At 47.2% G+C, this 23007-nt stretch overlaps 1 protein-coding gene across 4 annotated transcripts; it reads right to left on the bottom strand.

The window, feature by feature from the left end:
- Window positions 1–453: 453 nt before the first annotated feature.
- On the bottom strand, window positions 454–22806 carry dop1a (DOP1 leucine zipper like protein A). 4 transcript variants are annotated; one of them, XM_040165901.2, is made up of 38 exons: window positions 22391–22802; window positions 21306–21506; window positions 20872–21053; window positions 20587–20757; window positions 18837–19026; window positions 17934–18032; window positions 17562–17661; window positions 16709–16818; window positions 15913–16027; window positions 15703–15823; window positions 15231–15350; window positions 14813–14930; window positions 13967–13996; window positions 12685–12951; window positions 10867–11383; window positions 10303–10586; window positions 10040–10192; window positions 9840–9940; window positions 9486–9751; window positions 7241–9368; window positions 6871–6982; window positions 6439–6621; window positions 5864–5989; window positions 5535–5669; window positions 5380–5435; window positions 5160–5264; window positions 4904–4970; window positions 4567–4711; window positions 4141–4220; window positions 3557–3666; window positions 3274–3423; window positions 2710–2771; window positions 2278–2430; window positions 2023–2159; window positions 1831–1886; window positions 1576–1740; window positions 1260–1389; window positions 454–1118 (listed from the first exon to the last, which is right to left on the bottom strand). In XM_040165901.2, exons 2-38 carry the CDS (start codon window positions 21441–21443, stop codon window positions 810–812), a joined length of 7491 nt encoding a protein of 2496 aa, XP_040021835.2. In that variant the 5' UTR covers window positions 21444–21506; window positions 22391–22802; the 3' UTR covers window positions 454–809. The 4 variants fall into 4 exon arrangements, with proteins under 4 accessions (XP_040021835.2, XP_077951543.1, XP_077951544.1 ...); XM_078095417.1 differs by having other exon boundaries at window positions 16709–16791; XM_078095418.1 differs by lacking the exon at window positions 13967–13996 and having other exon boundaries at window positions 22391–22806.
- Between the last annotated feature and the right edge of the window lie 201 nt (window positions 22807–23007).

The raw sequence follows: 23007 nt of genomic DNA, 5'->3' as shown, positions 1-23007 counted from the left end.
TTAACAATTATTTGTAGGGGAGCAAACGGGTTGGGACCCACTGGTTTAATCTTTAACATTGTATATCATGACCTGAAAATACTATTGCTGTCAAATACAAGCTGTGAACAGTCAAGTATGTGCCATTGACCACATCAACGCATGCAGCTCAGGTCTTCATCGCGGAGGACACAACGTGTCACAGCAGGAAAGGCACAGGGGTAACGGAGGAATTCCATTTAGCGGTTTCAGATTTTGGAAGCGGGTTGACTAAATGCTGTCACAGACATTTGGAGGATGAGTGTCTTCCACCTATAACAAGTCAAAATGCGTGCAGTTAAAAAGGGCTGTTTGACGTGCTTGATAGTTAGATGTGCTAAATCTGTCTAGCCATATGGACACAGCCAGCCACATAGACACAATACCTGTAATCCCAAACAAAACATAATTAGAAGATACACTAGAGCACGTGCATAGTGTCAATTCAATTTTAATCTCATGACAACAGTGAGGTCACATCTTGCCCTCCCATTACAAATCTTTATTAAGTCACGTCGATATGGAATGGCACAGCATCTTCACTTTGTTCAAAAGGATTCACATAAAATGTTAAAAGTCAGTCGTCAAAGCTGCTCCATATATACAAATAATTAAAATGAAATACAATAGTATTTAAAAAGTGAAATAATCATAAATACAAAAAAAAAATGTACAAACTATATTTTCCCGATTTGTATTTTCCTTGTTCTTTAATGTACAAGTTGGGGATTTTTCACTAGTGTTGATAAATTGCGTGTTAATTGTCCTCCCTCCTCCCTGTGTGTGCGTTTTCACGTCTTGATGAGTCCTTCTAGAAAGTCCTTTTCCACCATTTCCTCGATGTTCTGTCGAGCTCGACTCCAGAAGACTTTCTGGCTCTCCAGTTTGTGGCCCTCCTTGTGGCCGGGGAAGGAGCCGTCTGCGGGGTTGTGGGCGTAGGCGGGGCCCGTGCGGCAGCTGGCCTTGCTGGTGAACACCTGGCTGAGCAGGTTGAAGAAGGGCAGAAGCTGCTCCATGCTGCGGATGACGTAGAGGGTCAGCATCAGGTGGCCCGGCTCCCAGGACAGCGTGCGGGTGGAGCAGTCCTCCTCTGGGTTTTTCTACGGGAAGGGGAAATGTATTAGAAAAATGTATGCGTCTTTCTGAAATGAAATGGTCTGGAGCTGGAACTGCGCGTACTCTCATGTCATTTCACATTTTAATAACTTTGTGTACCCAGGGGGCAGAGGGGGGTGGGATACCTTGGCTCGTTTCCTCAGCAGCTTGGCCAGTCGGACCACGTAGGGTTTAAACTCCCTCTGGTGAGTCCCCTGGCGTCTCACTTCCAATCCTGAATCGTCTGAAGCCTCTGGGATGAAAGCCCAGCGGTACCTGTAATGAGACAGGACACGATCAGGAATACACGAGTTATCAAATTAATAAGTCAGAGTTTTAAAGGATTCATGCATTCGTCCGTACGAAATGGTGGCAGGCTGGCATTTTTAGCTAATTATCTCTGAAACAGGTTCCATAAACCAATCACAGAGGCAACTGTGAACAAGGCTCGTCTGCACTGACATTTGAAACTGAGGCAGGCTCTCGGGAGGCAGGGCCAGAGCCAGGTCCAGGAGCTTGCAGGCAGACAGATAGAGGTTGAGCCACCGCTGGCTGTTGTAGGAGGTGGAGAAGCCATTCCCACCAGAATAGGTGGTCTCTAAGCCGGCCACAGACGGCCCTGACGTCCTATGGGAGGACAGGAGAGGATAAATCACACAGGCAGAAGTGAATTTATTATGCTGCGCTCCAACTCTGTATTATGAACAGACAACACACCTTGATATGTCTTCATCTGCCGTTAGCTCCTGCTCCATTAAAAGAAACACCTGAACCTGCAGGGAAACACATGTAGAATGTGTAAATGAGTGTAAATAAAATATTTGGAAAGGGCTGAAAGGAAGAACAATGGAAAGATAACAAGTGAGCCGAAAGGGAGAACGCCTGCAGTCAGCGACGTCCAGGTCTCACCAGCTCAGTGATCATGGTCGGCCACAGCGAGGTGAGGTGCTGGGGGGACATGCGCAGCAGCAGCACTCTGAAGAACAGGAACACCTGAGCATGAAGGATGGGCACCTGCGGCAGACGCAGGCTCTCCACCAGACGCTCTGAAAACACACAAACCGTTAAGTATCTGCTCAGCTCAGTTAAATATGCAGGTGAATAAACCAAGTATAGACCTCAGTATACGACACGGGTGCATGTAGAATACAGCGCAGCGTTTACCTTGTATGTCAGGCAGGTACTTCTGGTACTGGTCCACTTCACTGCTGTAGATGGTGAAAGCCAGGCGTTTGAGCAGCATGGCTCTCTGCTCCAGCTCAGCATCTCTGTTAGTGAACAGACTCAGAGAGCTGCTCTGAGCTACAGCCACCCGAGCTGAAGGGGAGCACACAGTCAATGTCTGTCCATCTAGTATCCATTTAACAAGTAAATACTACTATCCAAAGGAATGATCAAAAGGATAGAAGGTCTTCTAGGTTTTAAAGCTAAAATTGATGAAAATAGGAAATTTGTGATATTGGGCATTAGCTATGTCACACACACACACACACACACATTTTTATTATTTATTTTAGGCGAACTGGCGAAAGATGGCCCTGTAAATGTTAGAAAGAAAATGTACAATGTGCTGAACGGTGTGTAACCAAAGCTTACTCATGAGGTCTCTGAATGTGGTCTTGTCATGAGTCATCAAGTGGTCAATGATGGCTCTCCAGCTGAAAGATTCGGAAATTTAGAGTAAGTACTTAAATAACAAACACAATCAACTGATTTCCAGAAACAAGATGCACCATTCCAAGAGTCTGTTGATGCAACACTTATGTCAATGGGTTTTTGACTTTAATGAATCTCTGGCATCGGAGTTCTTTTTTGGACCTTTTCAACAAATGCGGAGACTGCTAATAAATGTCCAATTAGTTATTACTATTAGATGTGCGTACTGACAGGGCACACAAGGCCATGCTTCTTATCCATTTCTAGGTTTTTTATTCATTTCTAATCCAAAATGGGTCAATCTCCAAGATTTGTTAGATTACACTGGATGGATACAGTGGATGGATTGATAGATGAGACAAGTACAGTTCATTAGCAATTAATACAATTATGCTCAGCCTCTTTCAAGTTATTGGGTCCAATATCCTTATATTAGTCAATTCTCTCTCGCTCTCTTTTATAGTTAACATTTACTCTAACTACAATGTTCCCTCTCCTACTCACTGGCTGACACAAGAGGAGTCCATTTGGAAGAAGGTGTGGTCCATGAAGAGGTCGAAGGCCTCCTTCTTCCAGGCGCGGCGGGTGTACTGGTACCCACTTAGGCTGCTCAACAGTTGGATGCAGGCCCGGTAGCTGGGGGCGTTGTGAGCACTGCCAGAAGGAGCAGGAAACATGCAACAAAGACATTTCATGTATTACCCAGTTAATGCCATCCCACGGTGAGGATGTTAACTGTTACCATTTCACCCAAAATATGAAAAAAGGGGGAGAAGGGCATCCCCACCTGTGGTTGCGGAGGTAGGGCACAACGTAGTGCATGATATTAACCAGCAGTGGGATCACCCTCTCCTTCTCGTCACTGTAGAACACCATGTCCAGCAGATGAGCAAGCACCTAAGAAATGAAGTCAGCATTCACTCATGTCAGTCTTTAGTTGTTACCTGTTCAAAGTACAACGTAGGCATTTGTTGAACTATTGAGTATATACTGTATATACAGTAAACCGCTGCACCAACAAACAGTATAAAGAAAGTGCACTGCAGAATTGGCTTGATGCATTGCTTTGAATGAGCACATTAATCCATCAACTGCAAAAAAGCAGAAAAAGCAGTGAAGCACCATCTGCAGAATTAGCTCCACCTTAATCTAAATGACAGTAGCCTCTTATTTAGATGGTGCAGCTCACTTACAGCTCCACACAAAGCATTCACCGGGCCACTAATAATTCTAAAAGTGAAGGTGGGCAGGTGGTTGTAAATGCGCTATAAGGAGCTGCGGTGTTTAGTGGACTAAACCTTGCTGGCAAATGTGAGCGAGAAGCTTAAGATGTCACAGAGATGAATAGAAATAACAAGCAGAATGCTTTACCTCGGACAATAGTGTGAGGGCGTGAACGCTGTACACTGATGGAGTGAAGCTGGAGGCCTCCATCACTGTGAGCATTAAATCTACAAAACACACATACCAAACGTTAGCAGCAGCTGTACAGCAGGAAAATGATTAACACTGCCATGCTGAAGCACCAGAATCTAAGTGCTCCAATTTGACCCCTCAGTCTCACGTTCATATTAGTCAACAACTGATAAAGATTGCCTCTTGAATGAACCAGTCATGCGTCAGAACAGAGAGACTCATCTTAAATCAGGCAGAAAAAAGGTTTTTCTGTGCACAATTTTCTTTAGAATGGATTTAGGATCCGTTGAAACTAGACTTTCACAAATGATATTGCATTGCATGTTATTCAATGACGCAGGGACTCTCCAGAGCAGTAAGTCGTTATAAACAGCAGCGCACCTTCTACATCAGCTTCCATGTTGGCTCCATCCACGACTATCTGGGGGGAGGCCTTCACCTCCAGGTTTCTCCTCAGCCACGTGGTTTGCTCCAGAGAGGAGCCTGCGATGGTCCCGATGGCCTCCACCACCTTATGGGTCACGTCCTAAACACGCCAGTTACATACAGTCACTTGAGTTCATCACAACCGCGGCGACTTCACAGGGTGACATGAAAGTACAACTTGTTAGTAAGACGAGGTTACTGTGTGTTAAAGTATGTTCTTTAAAAGGAAATGAAATACCTTGATGGACACAATTGAGAGATGAATAGCAGACAAGGTGGCTGCAGTAATTACCTGCAGCTCCCGTTGGTCTTTCTTGCTCTCCAGATTTGGATTCTTCAGAATGAACTCATTTAGAACTCTAGAGAAAGCAACAAGAAAGTCAAGGAAGGTCAAATCTCCAGTGAATGATTTGTTCATTCAGAACCACACTGACCATTTAACTCAGACCAACATCTACTAAAGTATAGTTGCACAGGTTATACCCAGATTTGAGTAAATTGGCACATCAGCACCACACTTAAAAGATGCAAAAGGAAGAGAAACCGACCCGAGTATGAGAAACTGTCCGGGGGCGGGCAGGCCCAACGGTATGGAGTCCTTCAACAGCGCCAGCAGAGATGGCCAGCTGTCAACTAAACTGGACACAGAGATCCTAGGACACAAGAGACCATGAATGCAGAGTAAAGCGGTTAGAAGGCCGACACGGTGTCTACAAAAAGTAAAGCATGGGTTATTAACATATACACTGCTGTGTGCAGTAAACTCACCTCTGGACATACGCATAGAAGAACTGCAGCATGCAGACCTCCAGAGAGAGGTGCTTCTGTGGGGAAGCAAATATTAGTGTCATGAACGACCATGAACAAGGTGAAAGGAAATGGGTATCAAAAAATTGACTTAAAAATTGCAAACCAACAACAACCTTGTCCTTTGCAATGGCAGGCGGCTGCTTCAGGACCTCTTTGACCGTCTGCATGACCGTCTCAGTGCGCATGGCGCTCACTGAGCGAACCAGCTCCACCAGCAGCAGCTGTTCCTCACTGGCTAAAGGGATCACCTGGAAGACAAGGCAAACATTAAAGTCACATGGAACAATGCGCTTTAGCTCGCTGTTACGGTCACTCTTCAAATACATTTTGATGCTTGCTACATATACCAGAAAGTAAATGAAATCTGTCAAAGGTTTGCCTTCTGGACAGATGCCCGGGAGCGCTTACCTTTTCCTTAACCACCGTTTTTCAGAACACCCACCTTATTTCGGACCGGAGTTTTGACTTGTTTCCGCTCATTCCAAACATAAGCGATTGCGGCCATGAAGTGAGTGCCGTGGTTCATGGAGATCGGACCCAGCAGCTCCAGGATTTGCTGCCGCAGGTTCTGAAGAACAGATGTTAGCAAGAAGGTAAGGTCGGATTCACAATACAAACGGCTTCTTACAGGCCATACTGCCACGAGGAAATTTCAGTGCATACAAACAGCTTATGTTCTGTAGAGGATTCAAATCACTATATCAGCTCATTGAAAAATTAAAACAGCCACCTCTAGAAAAATGAGAAATAATATCATCTGGACAAGGGCAATAAAAATCAGAGCTGTGAAAGAAGTAACATTTAATCTCAATATTGAGATTCAGTTCTTACTGCTATTTGTATGATTGCCAGTTTCACAAGGAGCAATATTACTTTCTCAGAAAGTAATACAGAATACTTTTGGCCTGGCTGTCCAAACATCACACCTCTGAAAATTTTCTGTGAGCTACCATTGCAGTTCTTCTACTTGGCTAAGTCTTTGATTAATAATATGTAACCTTTAACATTGCCTGTTACCTTAGTGGAGCCCAGGTTGATGTTGGACGTAGAGGCAGCAGACGCAGCCGCTGGCTTGTCGGAGCTGTCTGCCTGGTGGAGGACGCTCCACAACAGGGTGACAGAAGACATGATGGTGTGGAGGATGGAAAGGATGCCTGATCGAGCCTCCGACAGGTGCTTCTGGTTAACGCTCACTTGTAACTGAGAGGCAGATTGTGCAACAAGACAGTCAGTGTACTGCATGGTGCTAAGACATTGTGCACAGACGTAGATCACATCAAGCATATATTAATAAGTAATTACTCAAAAATATTAATAAACTGCAATAAGAATTACGATATAAGAATGCCTGCATTCATATATTCCTTAATATTCATGAGTATGTGCGCAGAGGTTGAAAACAATCACAGTGGACTGAAGGAGCAACTTGTTGGTGCTCGGCGCCCTCACCTGGTGGTACTGGGAAGTGGGATCCAGCAGGCAGTAATGGATGATGGCTGTCACCCCCTCCAACACTGTCAGAATTAGGTCAGGAGGGATGCAGAGAGCCATCCACTGTGGTCTGGAACATAGTATGCAATTATTAAGAAATATGTTGAAAAAAAATATACATGCAAAATTCTGAATGCCAAACACTTTGATCACAACTGATTCATGAGAGAGAAGGATGATGATGATGATGATGTGCTATACAGCCATTGCATCCTGTGGTCTAGAGTGCCATCTGCTGGCCAAACACTAAGCTTTATTACAAGGACTGCCTGTGTCAGTGTGTTAGAATAACACAGCTTATCTGTAAGATCCAAAGAAATGTCAATACCTGGTGTCAGTTAGTCCCGTCTCGTAGCGGTACTGATGGAGAAGATTGTCCAGGTTCCTACACAGCTGCAGAGTGACCGAGGCTACCACCCTCCTCAGCACCCTCCCCATGTACGGCAGAGTGGCCGTGATTAGTCCTATCCACTGGGGATGCATCTTACATGCATGGTGCTGATGCAGCGCCCTGATCACGGCGCACAGGAACATACCCTGCGCTGTGATCGGCTGGCCGTGGAGGTATTGCAGTGATGTCATTGGCTGCTGAGGGTTGACATGCTCCACCTCGCCACCCAGCATCTCGAACCCGGCCCCAGCAGCGCCGGCCGTTCCTACGCCTCCCACGCCTCCTCCCACGGGTCCCCCTTCTCCTCCTTCCTCAGCTGGCAACAGGACCCTGTGCTCCAGAACGACCAGGCTCTGCAGCAGTCGGAGCAGCTGAGACTGGACGGCGCTGCAGCTGTCTATCTGGTCCTCTGACAGGTTGATGACGCTGTCCTCGGACAGACCTTCCTCCACCGTGGCCACGTTCGCTCCTGCCACCTTCTGCTCGTACCACTTCTGGGCACTGAATATGGAGGAGAGCAGGCAATGGAGAACCACTTTCTGGACTTTGCACTTGGAGAGGACGTCGCTGATGAAACTCGCGAAGCCCTTGGCGGAGCCACCTGTGACTTTGACCAGCTCGCTGAAAAGGAGCGTGAGGACCTCGACGCTGGTCAGCTGCATGGCCCGGTTCCCCGCCAGGTCCTGAGGGCCAGCGGTCAGGTGGGCAGAGTAGTAGCTTCTCAGGAAGTACAGACAGAGGGAGATGATGATCTCCAGGTACATGGCACTGCGGAATGAGTGGGAGTGGGAGTCCTGGGAGATGGGGCAGTAGAAGTCTTTGCCCATGACGGAGACCCTGTGGCGGGCAAGGAGGTTTTGGAGCAAGGACAGCTGCGGAGTGTAGGTGTTGTTGATGCTGGTGGTGGAGATGGCACTCACAAACCCTGAGGGAGCGGCTCTGAGCATGGACGCGATGGCCGACAGGGCGTGTAGCGCCCGGGAGGAGTCGTACAGCTGGAGGTAGAGCAGAACGTGCTGGTAGAGAGGATGGATGTTAAAACGAGGCGGGGCAGAGGATGATCTGCGTTCTGTGACACTGACGTCCCCGGAGGTCCCAACGGACCCCGCGCTGGGGGATCCGCTGTCGCTCTCAATCTCTGACACCTCACCTTCCCCACAGCTGTACCAGTTCTCTAGATCCAAGCTGTCCCCGAAAAATATACTGGTCGGGCGCAGTTTTTCAGCTTGAATTGCCATCTTTCGCTGCTTCGCCTCTTCTTTCCTCTTGGCCTTCTTGATCTTGGGCTTGGCCCCAGTGGATTTGTCCGAGAGCCTCTCCATGATCTTCCCTTTAAGGCTGAGCTGGGTGCTGCTGTGGCTACGTTTGCGGGCCTGGGGGTCGTCCACCTGCAGGTTGTGGTCCAGGGTGGCGGGGTCGAAGCCATCCGGCAGCGTGACAATGGACGGTGAAGAGCTGTGACGGGTGATTCCTTCTCTGTGCTCGTCCTCCGCAGACAGGTCAGCCCGCGAGACATGGAGGAACTCCAGCGTGCCTCCAGCCAGCATCTCAGGTAGAGTCTGGCTGTTGGAGCCCGGAGGAGGTACGGAGTCCTGACAGGGACCAGTAGAGGCTTCTGAGGAAGTGCTGTCTGTGTCTGTCTGGAGCCAGTTTTCATGTTGAGACGAGACTTCAAAAAAGGATCCCTCGTCTGCTAAACTGGAAACACGATCTATCAGGTCTTTCATAACAGAAGACACTGCGTTCTCTATCGAGTCCTCGGACATGTCACAAGAAGAACCAGGCTGTTGCTCCGAGCCATTGACTGGGTCAACCTCGGCTTCCTCAAAGCTGCAGTTTTCCACTGTAGACGATTGAGAACCACTGGACGCGGAGCTCTGGAGCTCCCCCTGTTGTGCCGCGGGGTGATATTCACCAGCTAGTGGCAAGTTCTCACTGCTCAGGCTCAGCAAGGACAGGCTGTCGCTCAGGGGGTTGACAGTCAGACAGAACGGCTCCATGTCCCCCATCACCAGTCCTCGGAGCTCCTCTTGCGTCCCCATCTCCCCTGGGATGTGACCAAAGTCTTGAAAAGATGAAAGAGAGAAGAGAATATGTGGATCACAAACAGTCTATGTGGAAAGCAGGTACGCCATACATGGCAGTGCAACTAAAAAAGGCAGTTTTACTGGCATTTGCTTACTGTCTGAGAAGCCAGAGTCCCTGGTGTAGAGGGCTTCTGATGGCTCCTGTTCATGTGGTTCAGGGCACACCTGGGCCCAGTGGCGCTGCGCCTGCACCCTCTGGATGGATACTCGGTGGGTCTTGGGATGGAGCAGAACTAGCAGGAGAGGCTCTAAAACCCGAGCAATATCATGTCTCTGCAGAACCTGATTTAGCCAAGCCCGGCCAACGGCGCTAGTGCACGGATCCCAATAGCTCAGACTGTCGAGCATGATGAACAGAGATCTGTGAAGGACAAAGTGAAACGAAAATCACAAGACGGGCCCTTCTTGATACAAACTACTGCAAAAAACAGTTCAATGTGGCCGTATACCTGTCCAAGGTCCGATTAAAAGGCGAGGATTTGTTGATGTTCAAATCTCTCGTCAAATGCCACAGCACGGAGAACTTCACGTGGGCCTCCAGCTGAATTCTCTGAAAGCGAAACGTGCGTGACCATGAATTTCATTGACAGATATTGCTGAAGCGTGTGCATCTCTTTCGTGGTAGATGTAGAGTGTCCACTGTACTAACTTTGTCTCTGTGCATGAGCTGCTGGCTGATGACGTCCTCACAGATGCTGGAGGAAGGCACCAGGTTGTGGAGCTGGTAGAAGAGCTCCACGCTGCGTTGATGGTGCTGAGGAGTTCCTTCACTCAACTGGTCCCATAAGATCAGAGCTACACTCTAGGTGGGAGGAGGGAGGGGGGGGGGGGGGGGGGGTAGGAGGGAGATTTAACTGGGTCAACACCATCCAAAAAGAATATTTTCCACTGTGTGCTAAAGATGAACTGTACCTTAAAGAAGTTGGTCTTGTCAGCGATATACTTTAGGATTCCCTGAGTGAGTGGTGGCCTGATGACGACAGCCACCCGACCCTGGCTGGGGCTCATCGGCTGGGCGGAGTCTGAGCTGCCCCCGGATGCAACGCTTTCAGCGGTCACCATGGCGACCGACTGGGTGAGTCCCACGAGGTCCATGATCAGGGAGATGGCCACGCCCTGCAGGCTGAAGTCACTGGCCAGGCAGCAGGCATCCATCAGTGTTTGCAACCACACTGGCAGACCGACCTGCTCGCTGACTGTATTGAAGGCAGATAGAAAGTATTCATGTCATGAATTGGACCTAAAAGCTGGAACACAGCTATACATCTTAACAATACTCTTACTATCCCTACCATTGATTATGGTGTATTGCTGCTGTTTAATCCATATTAAAAACACCTTGTATACATCAAAACAGTGGGTAGATATTCCACTGAAAACCATGATCACTGTCTACTTATTATAACAGTTTGAATGGCAAACATTTTGCGGACAGTGGGAATACCAGGAAGAAGGAGCAAATGTAACCAAACTCACCGAACTGCTCTTCCTGTGAGGGTGAGGACTTGAGATTGCCCTCTGCGATGTACACAGGGAAACTGGAGCATTCCAGGAAGAGTTGACAGGCAGCGGTGAAGGCAGCAACCAATTCCCTCTTGACCAACCCTGCTTCTGAGCACGAGTCCGTATGACCAGTGGGCTGGGGGCCTTCTGAAACCGGGGGCTCCGATTTCATGATCTCACCTCTTTCACCCTCAGCTTTGTCCGCCTGCCCCGGCGTAATATACAAGGTGATGAGTCGGGAGAGAAACTGCTGGAAGTGCTCCAGGCAGCACTGCATGACCGGTTTGTCCAGAGGCTTGTTCTGCGATGGGCCTGATGCGCGCCGGCCCGTTTTGCCCGCTGTGTGGGGGTGAGGGCTTTGCTCCGTCTCATCCGGGCCATTGCAGTGGTACTGGACAAAGTCTGTGAAGCCACTTTCGCTTTTGCTGGGGGGGACTTTCCCGTCATCAAACACCTCCCCACTGCCTCGCTCCAGAGTGGAAGGCAAAGCCTGCAGGAGGAAAAAAAGGATGCGTGAGGAGGAGAGTGGAGAAACAAAAGACCTAGAATGTGGCTAAATTGCTTACGTGTCCCACTGAGTCTTTCCCAGTGAGCAAGCAGCATGAACAGTAACTGTGCACCTAAATGCAATGCATGCTTTACACAAAATCAACATCTGGACCACTGCACAAGAAACCTGCATGATAACAACAACTAAATTGAGTGTATTTTATGTTTCCTAATGTTAGATTGAGATGAAAAATATAAGCTTACATGTGCTGCATCCTGATCCAGAATCAGCCTGAAGACTATATCCCATAGATTCAGTAAATGCATACCTTACAATTAGTCACAGCGACAATGTACACACAGCTGTTGGGCTCGACAAGAGGGACTTCTTTCTGCCATTTGTGACATTCAGCCCTTAGGAGCCTGAGGGCAAAGCATTCTGATAGAGGCAGCCTTCACACTCTGGGGCCTGGACTCAGATGGCACGTTAGACAGCAGATTCTCTGTATCTCCCCCGGGGTGGGTGGTGGTGGTGGTGGGGGGGTTGCAGTAAGTATTCAGTGCATGTATGTGAAATGTTTTCCACTCCAACGGATGGGGCTCACCCATGAGGCATCGCTTGCTCGTCTACTCTTCTTATTCCTCGGAGAGGGAAGGCGAGCCGGGCTCAGCTGTCGGGTAACTTTCTTCTGCGTTTCGACGCATGCCCTCTTCTGTCCCCCCCCTGGGCCTACCTCAATCCATTCAGCCCCGGCCCATCACCCAGCATTGGGCCCTTTGACTGAACCTAAAGTTGCGCCTCACTGAGCCCTTGAACACTTCAACAACCAGGCTGCTGGACGGGGACCAGGAGAAGCAGGACGGCCAAACAATGCATTCGGTCTGAACGTGCTTCAAATGCCTCACGTCGAGGGAGTGCTGCATGACAGGGCCAGTCGTGGGACCACCCAGCCAACTGTTCAGGGACCCGGTCACACCATCAGAGCCTGATCTGATGGACTTTTGGGCTGTAACTTGTAGGGGAAGTAGGTCAAACTGGGATTTGCTCAGAGTTGGGCCGCAACGGGGTCCATGCTTTTATCAAAAGAACTTTTAAAGGATCAGAGAGCAAACAGAGTCATCAGCTGGCAGGCTTGTTCAAAGTACAATATTGGCATGGCAGGGGCGTTACTTTTGTTTTGGAGCTTGTGAACAATTTCTATATCCAACTGACCACTAGAGCGACAAGACACACTGATCCCATCGGGATTTAAGTGGCAGAAGTGCATTTCCCTTTCAATTCCCCCCCCCACTTCTCCTCACCTGTTTGCCCTCCTTGCCCCTGCTCTCGTCACTTGCCGAGTCTGAGCGATTGGCAGTGGGGTTCAAGTGGCCCTGGGCCTGGGGGCCCGACGGCAGGGCCAGTGGGGACACCAGCGGGGGCTGAACTTTGCTGAGGATCTTGGAGCAGAGACGAAGGCAGTGGGTGAGCTCCCCGAGGCCCAGCGCCTGCAGGTGAGCGGTCAGAGCTGCCACCATGCGCAGCAGCAACTGAGGGAGGTGCTCCGTCTGGATCTCTATGTAGGTCTCCTGGAAATGTTTTGGCGACGTGGAGAAGGGAAGTTAGGACCAGAGGGAGTGGAGGAGTTATTGGGTATCTTGGAGGTGGTGAACCTGATAGAATGTAATTACGGCCATTAACTAAAGCCGATATGGGACTTTAATTGACTCAAAATTATTGATTTAAAAAAAATATATAGTTTGCGTGGTTAAATATTATTAAACACACATTGAAACCTCGAATGATCACATCTCTTATCAGAGTATGAATAACATACAAGTGACCTGGCAGAGGTAACATTTTAAGATGCGAATTTATTATCAGAAATACATTATACGAATGTCAGTTCCAGCCTCTAAATAAGAATATTAAAAATTAAGATGCAAAGATTCAGGTGTTTACAGTTATCCCAAGACATCCCTACAATCATACATTTACTGTATGCTTTGCTTATTTTATTCTAGTAAAAATATACCTATACGAGGCTTATTATCATTGTATATGACCTGCATATGTATATATTAATGTTATGTCATTATTTTCCTGGAAAAGGCTCTTCACACTTGGATCAGATCCAGAGCTTCTTTTGCCGCTTTCTCAGTATTTTGACTCGACAAGCAAAACACGTTATGTTAAGAACCAAATACAAAAAAAATAAAAAATAAAATAAAATCATAGAAATTATCGTATCATGAAGATAATTAGAGGAGTCATATTTCTTAAAAATATGTGAGTAGTGCAATAGCATAGAGCTGCATGCATGCTGAACAGAAGACACAGAAAAAACACTGGGCAGATTTCATTTTCACAAGGTCCACACCAAACAGCCGGGGTCGGTTTCCACCACATGTAACGACTGTTAGCATCCCACTTCTTCCTCTGGATCATTTTATTTAGTGTTAAATACGACTGTCTGAAATGATCACTGGAAGCAGGGCAGGAACAACAATGGCCTGACGGATGTTTGCAGGACGTTGCAGAAATGTTATCGTAGCCTCAGTGAAGCAGGGCGAGGTGAAAAAGCAGGAAAGAACAGTACTTTACCTGGCAGATTACCCTCATGCTTCTAGTAGGCTTAAGGAGAAAGAGCAGATCGTTTGAACAGACAGGAGCAAGCAGAGCGCACGCCACACAACACCTGGTGTGTAGTAACACACTATCCGGCTCTCGCTCACACACACACACACTCACGGAACGCAAGGTTCCCTTTGTCACGCAAATACACACAGAGACAGTCAAGCATTTAAAGAGGGTAAAACAGGAGTGAGGGGTTTCCAAATTCTGTATAGACAAGTAAACACAGGCCTTTTTGAACCTGTGTACACGCACACATGCCCGAGAGAGGAGGTGTGAACACACACACACCATCATGATGGCAAAAACATCCCAGAACTGGAATAAAAAAATTGATTTAAAAAAAAGGGCGTGAGCCAAGAGGATGGAAGACTGAGAATGAGATGGAAAGCCCAAGCAGGAGACAAGGGACTGTAGATGAAGGAAGAGAACGGATGGGGTGGAGGGACAGGGACACACACACACACACACACACACACGGAATAATTTGAGGAAACTGAAATCTCTAAAATGAAACTTTCAAATATGGGGAGGGAGACTGAATAATGGCAACAGCATGAAGGGAAACATGATGAATGGGGAAAAAAAGGTCTAATGGTGGAGTCAACGCAATGACAGAAAAGGGAAGACAAAAATTCTGCAATAGAAATTAAGGCAGATAAACGAGACAAAAAGACAAATTGAGAAAAACAAAGCAAAATGGCAAACGGACAGAGAAACAAATAGTGAGTAAGACAGAGGGATAAATAGATGCAAGAAAGTTAGAGAAGAGAAAAACCGACAGAAAGACAGCGCAAAGAAGAAAATGGTTCTCACCAAAGAAACGATATCCAGCAGGAAATCAACCAGCTGACAGAACTCCACCAATGAGAGCTCTGGAGGATCAAAGCTCCCAGCATGCCGTGGTGCAAGCGTGTTGCTGTTCATTGTCCTCCTGCAAAACAAGCAAACCGTAGCTTTTTTCAAGATGTTGAGCAGTGAACTAGAGTGTAAACCTCTGGATCCATTTCGTTTGAGGTCAGTAGTGGAGTTCTGCTGTTATGGTTGCGGGAAACGCATGTTCTGGTACCAGCTGAACAGTGTCCCAAAAACAACACAACACCGGGGCGGGATAACGCATCACCATCTTAAAATGGCTGGAGAAACATGAGAAACTACAGCTTTTGCTCGCTGGTATTTAGTCCGTGGCAGATTGTGTACTTGTGCACACATGAATTTGAACGAACAAACAAACCTGCAGCACTCCTCAAACCAACGGGCGATGTAGTCCCACATGTAGTACGGCTCAAACGAGTTGAAGAGGAGGTTGGCCGTTTTAATCAGTTCGGCTGTCTTCTTGTTCTCTCGTAGTTTACTATGACAGAAGGTTCAGTTAGCATCTTTGTGTGAGTGGATAAAAATAATGAACAGAATCCTCTTATCAGCAATGTTTTAAGTTGCTTATTGTGTAGAAATATTACAATTTTCTCACTTAAAGTTCAAAATTTCAAATAATTTTTGATGGCAATTTCTCATTTCGTTAATAAACTTAAAGCATGCATTTCACTACTTTTGTTTTGCCAGTTAGTAGGCTGTAAAGATGTTTTACGGTTGTTTATGGTACTTAAATTGTAACGCTGAAATTATTAAACTATTTATGGTTACTTTATGACCATTCAACAACATAACTTTCAATGTAAGGTCAATTTACAGCTGCGTATACTGACCTGCTGAGGTGCGCCTGATCTTTACTGAAGGGACTCTGGTTCTGGAGGTCCAGCTCTGTTCGGCACTGTGTGTGAAGAGTCCGAAACACCTCGATCAGAACATCCTCTAGGATTGCTGGACCTGGAGACATATATACATACATTTATTGGCCTGTGTGACATGTTGACATCACTAACTACACTGATGGACTCTATCCATAGACTTGTTACCAAGTTCCGGTTTGTCCAGCAGACTGATGAGGATGCGAAATGGCTTGAGGTCGTGCATGAGGACGCTCTCCTCTTCCCCGCCCCGGGCTCTGCCCTGCAAGATCCCCACCATGGCCTGCAAACACAAACAGCCCACAACTCAAGAGCATTTTTCCCACACTATTTTGCCTATGATATTTGGCACAACTAGTTGCCTTCCAATTTAAATGTTTCCCATGTGTGTGTGTGTGTGTGTGTGTGTGTGTCACGCTTCGTCTGCCACTTAATGGTGTGAAGTGAAGAACAGACTGTCTCTGTAGTACCAACGCTCTCCCAATGAAGGGAACTCCAATAGCCATTTCAGGGCAGATGGCGGACAAAAATAATTAAACAAAAGAATAAGCACATTGAAAAACAAAACTTCCCCTCCTGATATCTCGTTGTTTGCTTTCCCCCCCTCTCGCTCCCGTCAGCTCGGTTTGTCCCCCTCCTGTCGTTCCAATGCTCATCTGTGTCGAGCATGACAGGACAGACTACACAAGTGTAAAAGACTGGGAGGACAGGGACCTTCAAAAAGACACTATCGGGAGTGGGAGAAGAAAGCAGGACGTACTTGCAAACCCCAGAGGAGGAGGAGAAAGATTAAAGCGAACGGATAAATTGGGAGGCTGACAAAACAGAACAGGCTGTGCCAAACTCCCAACAAACACTGCGTCCTCCCCACATGGACATACTGTACGTCTCAGGAGGGGGTTTTCGGAAGGTACATTTAAAGCAATCAAAGCATTCTCTTTTTGCAGTTAGCTTGACGCCTCACTTGGATAAGCATGTCTTTAGAAAAGGTGTTGAAGTAGCGGCTGGCATGCTCCTCCGGGTTGCTCTGCCGGGTGCTGCGGGGGCCTGTTATCACCCCGTTGTTGTCGAAGCCTTCAAAGTGAAAAGACACGGGAATCATGAAGGTGTAAATGTACATCCAGAATATGCAAGCACAGGGCAAGAAGCAAAGGACCGGTCCGGAGTGACAGAAATTGAGTTTGGATCTTGGGTGGGTAAATTTATTATATTTAATAAAGGCAATATACAATTTATTTGTATCTTCTGTTAAGCTTCTTCTTGTTCCCGTCCTGATGGCTTTTGCGAACATAACATTCTAGCCACAGTATAAACATTTTAGAAGCTTTGCCAAATTGCTATGACGTCCAACTAGTTGGAGCTTTACGCAAGATAATTCATCCCACTCATTGGGGAGGAAAGGCTCAGAATCCCACTGTACAGTATTTAACAGTTTTATTTGTTTTGTATCACTTATGTTGATCTCAAATCTGGCATATTGCAATACTGCAACTGTTGCTTTGGAGGGGGAAAGACAGTGTCCATCCTGAGCCATGCAGACACTTACCAGCATGTTCATCCACAGAGTGTTGCAAACAAGAGAAAACGCAGTAAGACAAAGGCCGCAGCAGATAGACAGTAGAATAGTCACTGCATGTGCCACACAAAAACACACATATGGGTGTATTCTGGTTTTGTTAAGACTTCCTCCAAATATAAATTCCTCTCTGAACTCGACAATATACTCTATATAATATTCACTCAACAGAAATAAAATGGTATTTTGGAACCCTGGTGCATTACAATGTCGGTACTGTGCCTGTGTGTGTATTTCGCACCCAGCAGCCAGGCGTAGAGTCTGCGGTTGAGCGACATGTCTCTTCTCAAAACCACATGCAAAGCTGCTGACAGGATCCGGATCATGTCAGGGCGAGTCGCCTGGACACAACAAAGAAGGGTTTTTTTAAATGACTGGAGTGATTTTGTGTCTTACACATGTGCGCACTTCCAGCCCTGACAGGTCCAGAAATGTTTTGGGGAGAATTCAACAAGCAGCCAGCATGAGCCACCAGCGCCTCATCATGATCAAACCCATGCGGATGCACAAGGAACAGTTATACACGCCAATTGAATACTTTCTTCTAGTAATTGTAAGACACACACACACATCATCATCATCACCGTACTGTGGCTGACACAGCTCTCCTTACCTGGCTCATGTGGAAGGGGAAGCAGAAGAGGATGAGGTCCAGGGTGCTCCTCTGCACCAACACACTGGAGTCCTGGACTGAGGTACTGACCGCCTCCACCTGGTGAGACCCGAGACGCATTATTAATCAAATTGCCTACTGATAATCAAAAGTTCTTTTCATGGGTTTAGTTGAGGGTTCGCTGTCTTGTCTTGATTTAAGAGTTAGGTAAGGGGGGAAGCAGGATCTGCCAAGCAGGCAGACACGAGTCTGACAGGATGGGGAGTCAGTTTATGTCCTGGCTGAGGAATGTAAGGTCTGCGGGTCAACTAGAAGATTTACCAGCCAAAGGGGGGTTAGAGACACACCAACACTGTTCAACATACACACTCTGTTTACGATGTTTACGTTAAGTCAGGAGTCTGGACATTGATGTGACCGGATCTTTAGATGCGGGAGGTGGAAGGTCCTCCTCTACGCCAGTTTAGGGCCAATAGAAATCTTTCCTTCTCTGTCTTTCCAGGGTTATAAAACATGATGTTCTTGCTGATGTTAGTTGTTCTTCCGGCCTGTGTGCTGCCTGAACTGCTCCTGCCTTTGCAAACGCAGCGCTGATACTTGACCTGTGATCTGACAAATAAATTTTCCAGAACGAGAGAAGTTATTCGGCTGAATTTTTGATAACCCCGACCAGGCTCCAAATCTTGAACACGTATTCTTACACTACTTATAGGATCAGTAGTGCATTAAACAACACTGCACTGTGAACGCCTCGGTCAAAGATCTGTCAGACACTACGTGGCTTTGGGGGAAGGTGGTGCGGTACGGTTTTGGTCGTTTGAGAACCTTTTCAGTGTAAGAGCACACAATTCTCTCACTCCGTAATCCGTAAGGCCGTTGGCATTGCGGTCTACGGTCACGTACCATGAGCTCGATGTCACTGCCGATGACGTAGAGCTGGTCCTCCATGGACAGCTTGCGATTGAGGTGTAGCAGGACAAAGGTCACCCCGGGGAGACGCACGGCAGGGCTGGTCAGGATGCTGCCCCACAAGGCACTGTAGAAGGCCGACTGCTCCACCGCCGCTGCCACCTTCTCCAACAAGGTGTTGGTTCTGGTGAAAAACAAGGGATCATTTGAGACAAAAACACACACGTCCGCACAATGAACTTCTGCTACTCAAGCAAAGCTGGCACCCAGATGGAAAAGGAATACTTGTTGTTACATGTTTTTGATAGATTAACTAACAGTGTGTCAGAAAGTGTGTGCAGTCAGTACTCAGGGCACTAATGTAATCGTCTTCATGGCCTAAAGAACCACAGGGAGAATGTTCTAGCTGGTTGCGTCGGCGACACGTATTGGTCATACTTTAGTTGCGCAGGTTTTAGTGCTTCTTGGTCAACCTAACATCTCACAGTACGATTACATCATGAAACAAAATACATTGAGAGACACATCCGCTCTGCAGAGAGGGTGATCGGCTGCAATCTGCCGTCCCTGCAGGACTTGTTCGCTTCCAGGTCTCTGAAGCGAGCTAAAAAGATCGTAGCCGACCCCGCTCACCCCGGACAAAACCTGTTTGTGCCCCTTCCATCTGGCAGAAGGCTGAGGTCCATCAGGACTAAGACCTCCCGCCACACCAACAGTTTCTTCCCGTCGGCAGTCGGGCTCATCAACAGAGCCGGTCCCCCACTGACTGACTATGACATTCCACCGGTCCCTCCCCTTCACACTGCACATGTCACTTTAACTGTCATTTCTCACTCGTCACTTTGTCGTCACTTGTCACTTGTTCGATAGTGCACTTTATTTTTTTATATTTTTTAACTTTAACTTTATTCTTATTCTATACTAACCCATAGCCTTATCCTACTAACCCATTGCATTAGCATTTTATTTTATTACTTGTGCACTGCTGTCTTGTTGTCTATTGTTACACTGTCTACTGTCACGCACCAACCGCCGAGACAAATTCCTTGTATGTTTGACATATTTTGGCAAAAATATAAATAAATAATAAAAAATAATCTTTGGTAAAACTCAAATGAAGACGGTACTATATTGCATATCTGATCAATAACTACTAATGAAAAACCATTTTATATGTCAACCCCAAAAAGTAGCCTTTTCTGTGCCATGTACCAGGAACAGTTGTTCTAATAATGTAACTAATGATGCTTCACATCCACCTTTGCTTAGAGGAACATTAGTGGAGCCATTTGTGGAATAATCAGTCTCACCTGTGCTTTCCTGCTAAACCGATTTTAAGGTTTTACCACATAAGCTTAAGCTGTAACGGTGGCGCCCTCTAGAGGCCGGGAGACTAATTAACAGCCACACCGACGAGACGTGTTCATTTGCTTCTTTTGTAACATACGAGACAGCTTTCACAACTATTATTTATTAAGTCAATCTATCACCAACACAGATGGATAAGACCATAGAAAAACTTGAGATTTCTAGAGAACCTAAATGTAAACAGCACACACATCTGGAATCAAACCCCAAACCCAGAGGTCTGTCTTGAGTTTGAAACATCAATCTTGCAATGAGTCACATCTCATTTATCATTCACACTGAGTGAAATCAATTCCTTTTCTAACGGCCTGTTCTGGTAGCTCCGGTGTGTGCACATCAGAAGCGTCTTTTCCTTTCCCATCACGCCTCCTCTCACCTGTCGTAATACTCGGAGCCCTCCTCCAGGCCGGGCAGCACCCCGGTCAGCAGCCCCTGCAGGCCTGGCTTAAGAGTCTTTCCCAGGGGCAAGTAGTAGGCCTCGTAGAGTCCCAGCAGCACCGGCTTCACAGACATGGCGGCATTGGAGAGTAAAGGGAAGAGCCCAGAGCTAGAGTGATGTAACAAAACAAAAACAAAAAAAGAGATCATTTATTTTCATACTAGCAGAACACTTTATGTCCAGCAAACTAGTGGCCAGTGTCGAGTGGAACTACAGGATCACCTGTATAGGAAGAGGTCTTTGGCCAGCCTCTTGGGTCCAATGATCTTGAAGATGATCTCGTAGGTCTCCAGGGCCTTGCGGTGGACCCCGCTGGGCAGCGCAGGGTGAAGGCATTGGGCCAGCCGTTTTCCTATCGTCAGCTTCTTGGGAACCACTTGGTATTTTGCATTATTCTGCAAAACCTGAGACACAGATGGCGCACATGAAGCGTGCATTCACAACAGTGTACACGGACGACGTTCCTCTGTGTAATTCAAGCGAGAGCAGATTAAATGTGATTTTATACTGCCTGTCATTGCATGCTAAAAATAAAACGCTTGCTTTTTCTAATGTGCATCCCACGTTTTGTCTTTCAGAGCAGGAACCTAAACGTGCAGCTTGTAAACTAGAGCAGTGTTTGGGGGGGGGGGGGGGGGGGGTGGGGGTGTCATCACCTTGTTGAGTTTGCCCAGCGCAGAGATGAGGTCTGCCCACTCACTGGAGTACTCAAAGTTCTTGAGGGCTTTGTCCACCGCTGCCACATAGTTCCTGTACTTGGAGTCACTGAGCAGCTCCACTTCCTCTGCGTTCATTCTCCTGGGTGGTTATTGCGCTAAAGTGATACACCAGGCACACGTACGTGCATCACACCGCAACTGAAAAACAACAGAAGATCAAAAACACGGCTGTTATGGTCCAACGTGGTACATTTCAGAGTGTCGCTACGGCTACTTTATAAGAGTCACGTACAGCAGAGTGAACAAGGCACAAACAGCCATTTACAGTCTCTGTTTTACGTGTTTGGAGAAGGAGGGATACGATCCACGAGGATAAGCTGGATGAGGATGAGGGGGGGGTCCATCAACTCTCACACACTACTCATGCCACGCTGTGTTAGCTACGAGTGCCCCTCTTCTCAAAAGGGAGTTGATAAATGCACGAGTATATCATTTGATCTTGATTAGACACAGCGAGCGAGGGTGGAACTATTTACACGGCTGATGACTCAGTGCCGAGAAGTTAGTTAGTGAGTGAGCGCTCGAGCCCCTTTGTAGCCAGGCGGTGACTAATTAATACTACTCACACCTGCTGCGATAAAAGAAGACGCCGTGGATTCACTGAAAGGAGTCTGCCATGTTAAACGTTTGAAAAGTACACGCGTGAAACGGCAGCGTCCGAGGGCGGTCTTGTAACGTTATTCAAGAATGTCAGGGGGGGATTAAACGTGTGTTTGTGTGTCTGCGCTGACTCGAGCACTGGTGTCAGGCATCACCCTGCAGAGAGCAGGTACGCGCACCTGTCGTGGCGGATAACACGTCAGGAGGAAGAAAAAGACAACACATATTAGAAACGCACAAAAGCACGTTTGTCTCCGGGATGAATTGTGTCCAATGTGCCACTAGCGTTTAGCGTTTAGCGGGAGGAGAGTCGAGTAGCGCGGCAGCTAGCATGCGGCCAGCTAGGTGAGGGGACTTCCGCTAACGTATAACGTTACATTACACCGTTGACAAATCAGGGCGATATAACGTTAATTGCTTACCGTTACGCGATGTAGGACGGCAACTGTGATTCAATCATGAGTCCGGTTGGCTGAGTAGAAACAGCTGACAACTTCAATAATATGGCCGTAGAGCTAGCTAACGTAAGGGTCTGTGGCAGGTTGTTTAAATGCTGGAGATGCAGGGCCCGGCTGTCTCCGGTGTCTCCCGTTCACACGAGTTCCCTTGACAACAAGGCTTCGGAGGCAGACGACGTGTAGTTGTAGCCTACATATTCTTACTCCTCGTTGTGTTGTCGGGCGGCGGGTGAATAAACACTGATGCGCGCATCAGTAGCTGCCGGCGGCCAAACGATACAAAGCGAGACGAGTGACAGCTCCCAGACTGCACTGCAGATTAACTGTACGTCCATACGCGTCCAGCCGCTGCGCGCTTCCGCCTCGCAGTTGCGTCAAGTCACCGGAAATGTAATCGGAAATATTTATTTTTGTCTTTCTTAAAATGTAACCGACTTCGAAATTTGTCTCGCTACATCTTAGTATTATCCACCGTAAGTAGCCGTACGATTCAACAGCTGTAAGAATGTGCTCCTACTACAACGGTGGCAATAACGAAACAAAAAGAACAGCCAGACGTAGGCATTTTCAAAAGCAATGTT

Source organism: Gasterosteus aculeatus, chromosome 20 (assembly GCF_964276395.1).
Source record: "Gasterosteus aculeatus chromosome 20, fGasAcu3.hap1.1, whole genome shotgun sequence".
Taxonomy (NCBI): Eukaryota; Metazoa; Chordata; class Actinopteri; order Perciformes; family Gasterosteidae; genus Gasterosteus; species Gasterosteus aculeatus.
Note: the sequence above shows the minus strand (reverse complement) of the source record. Positions and strands in the feature narration are given on the sequence as shown.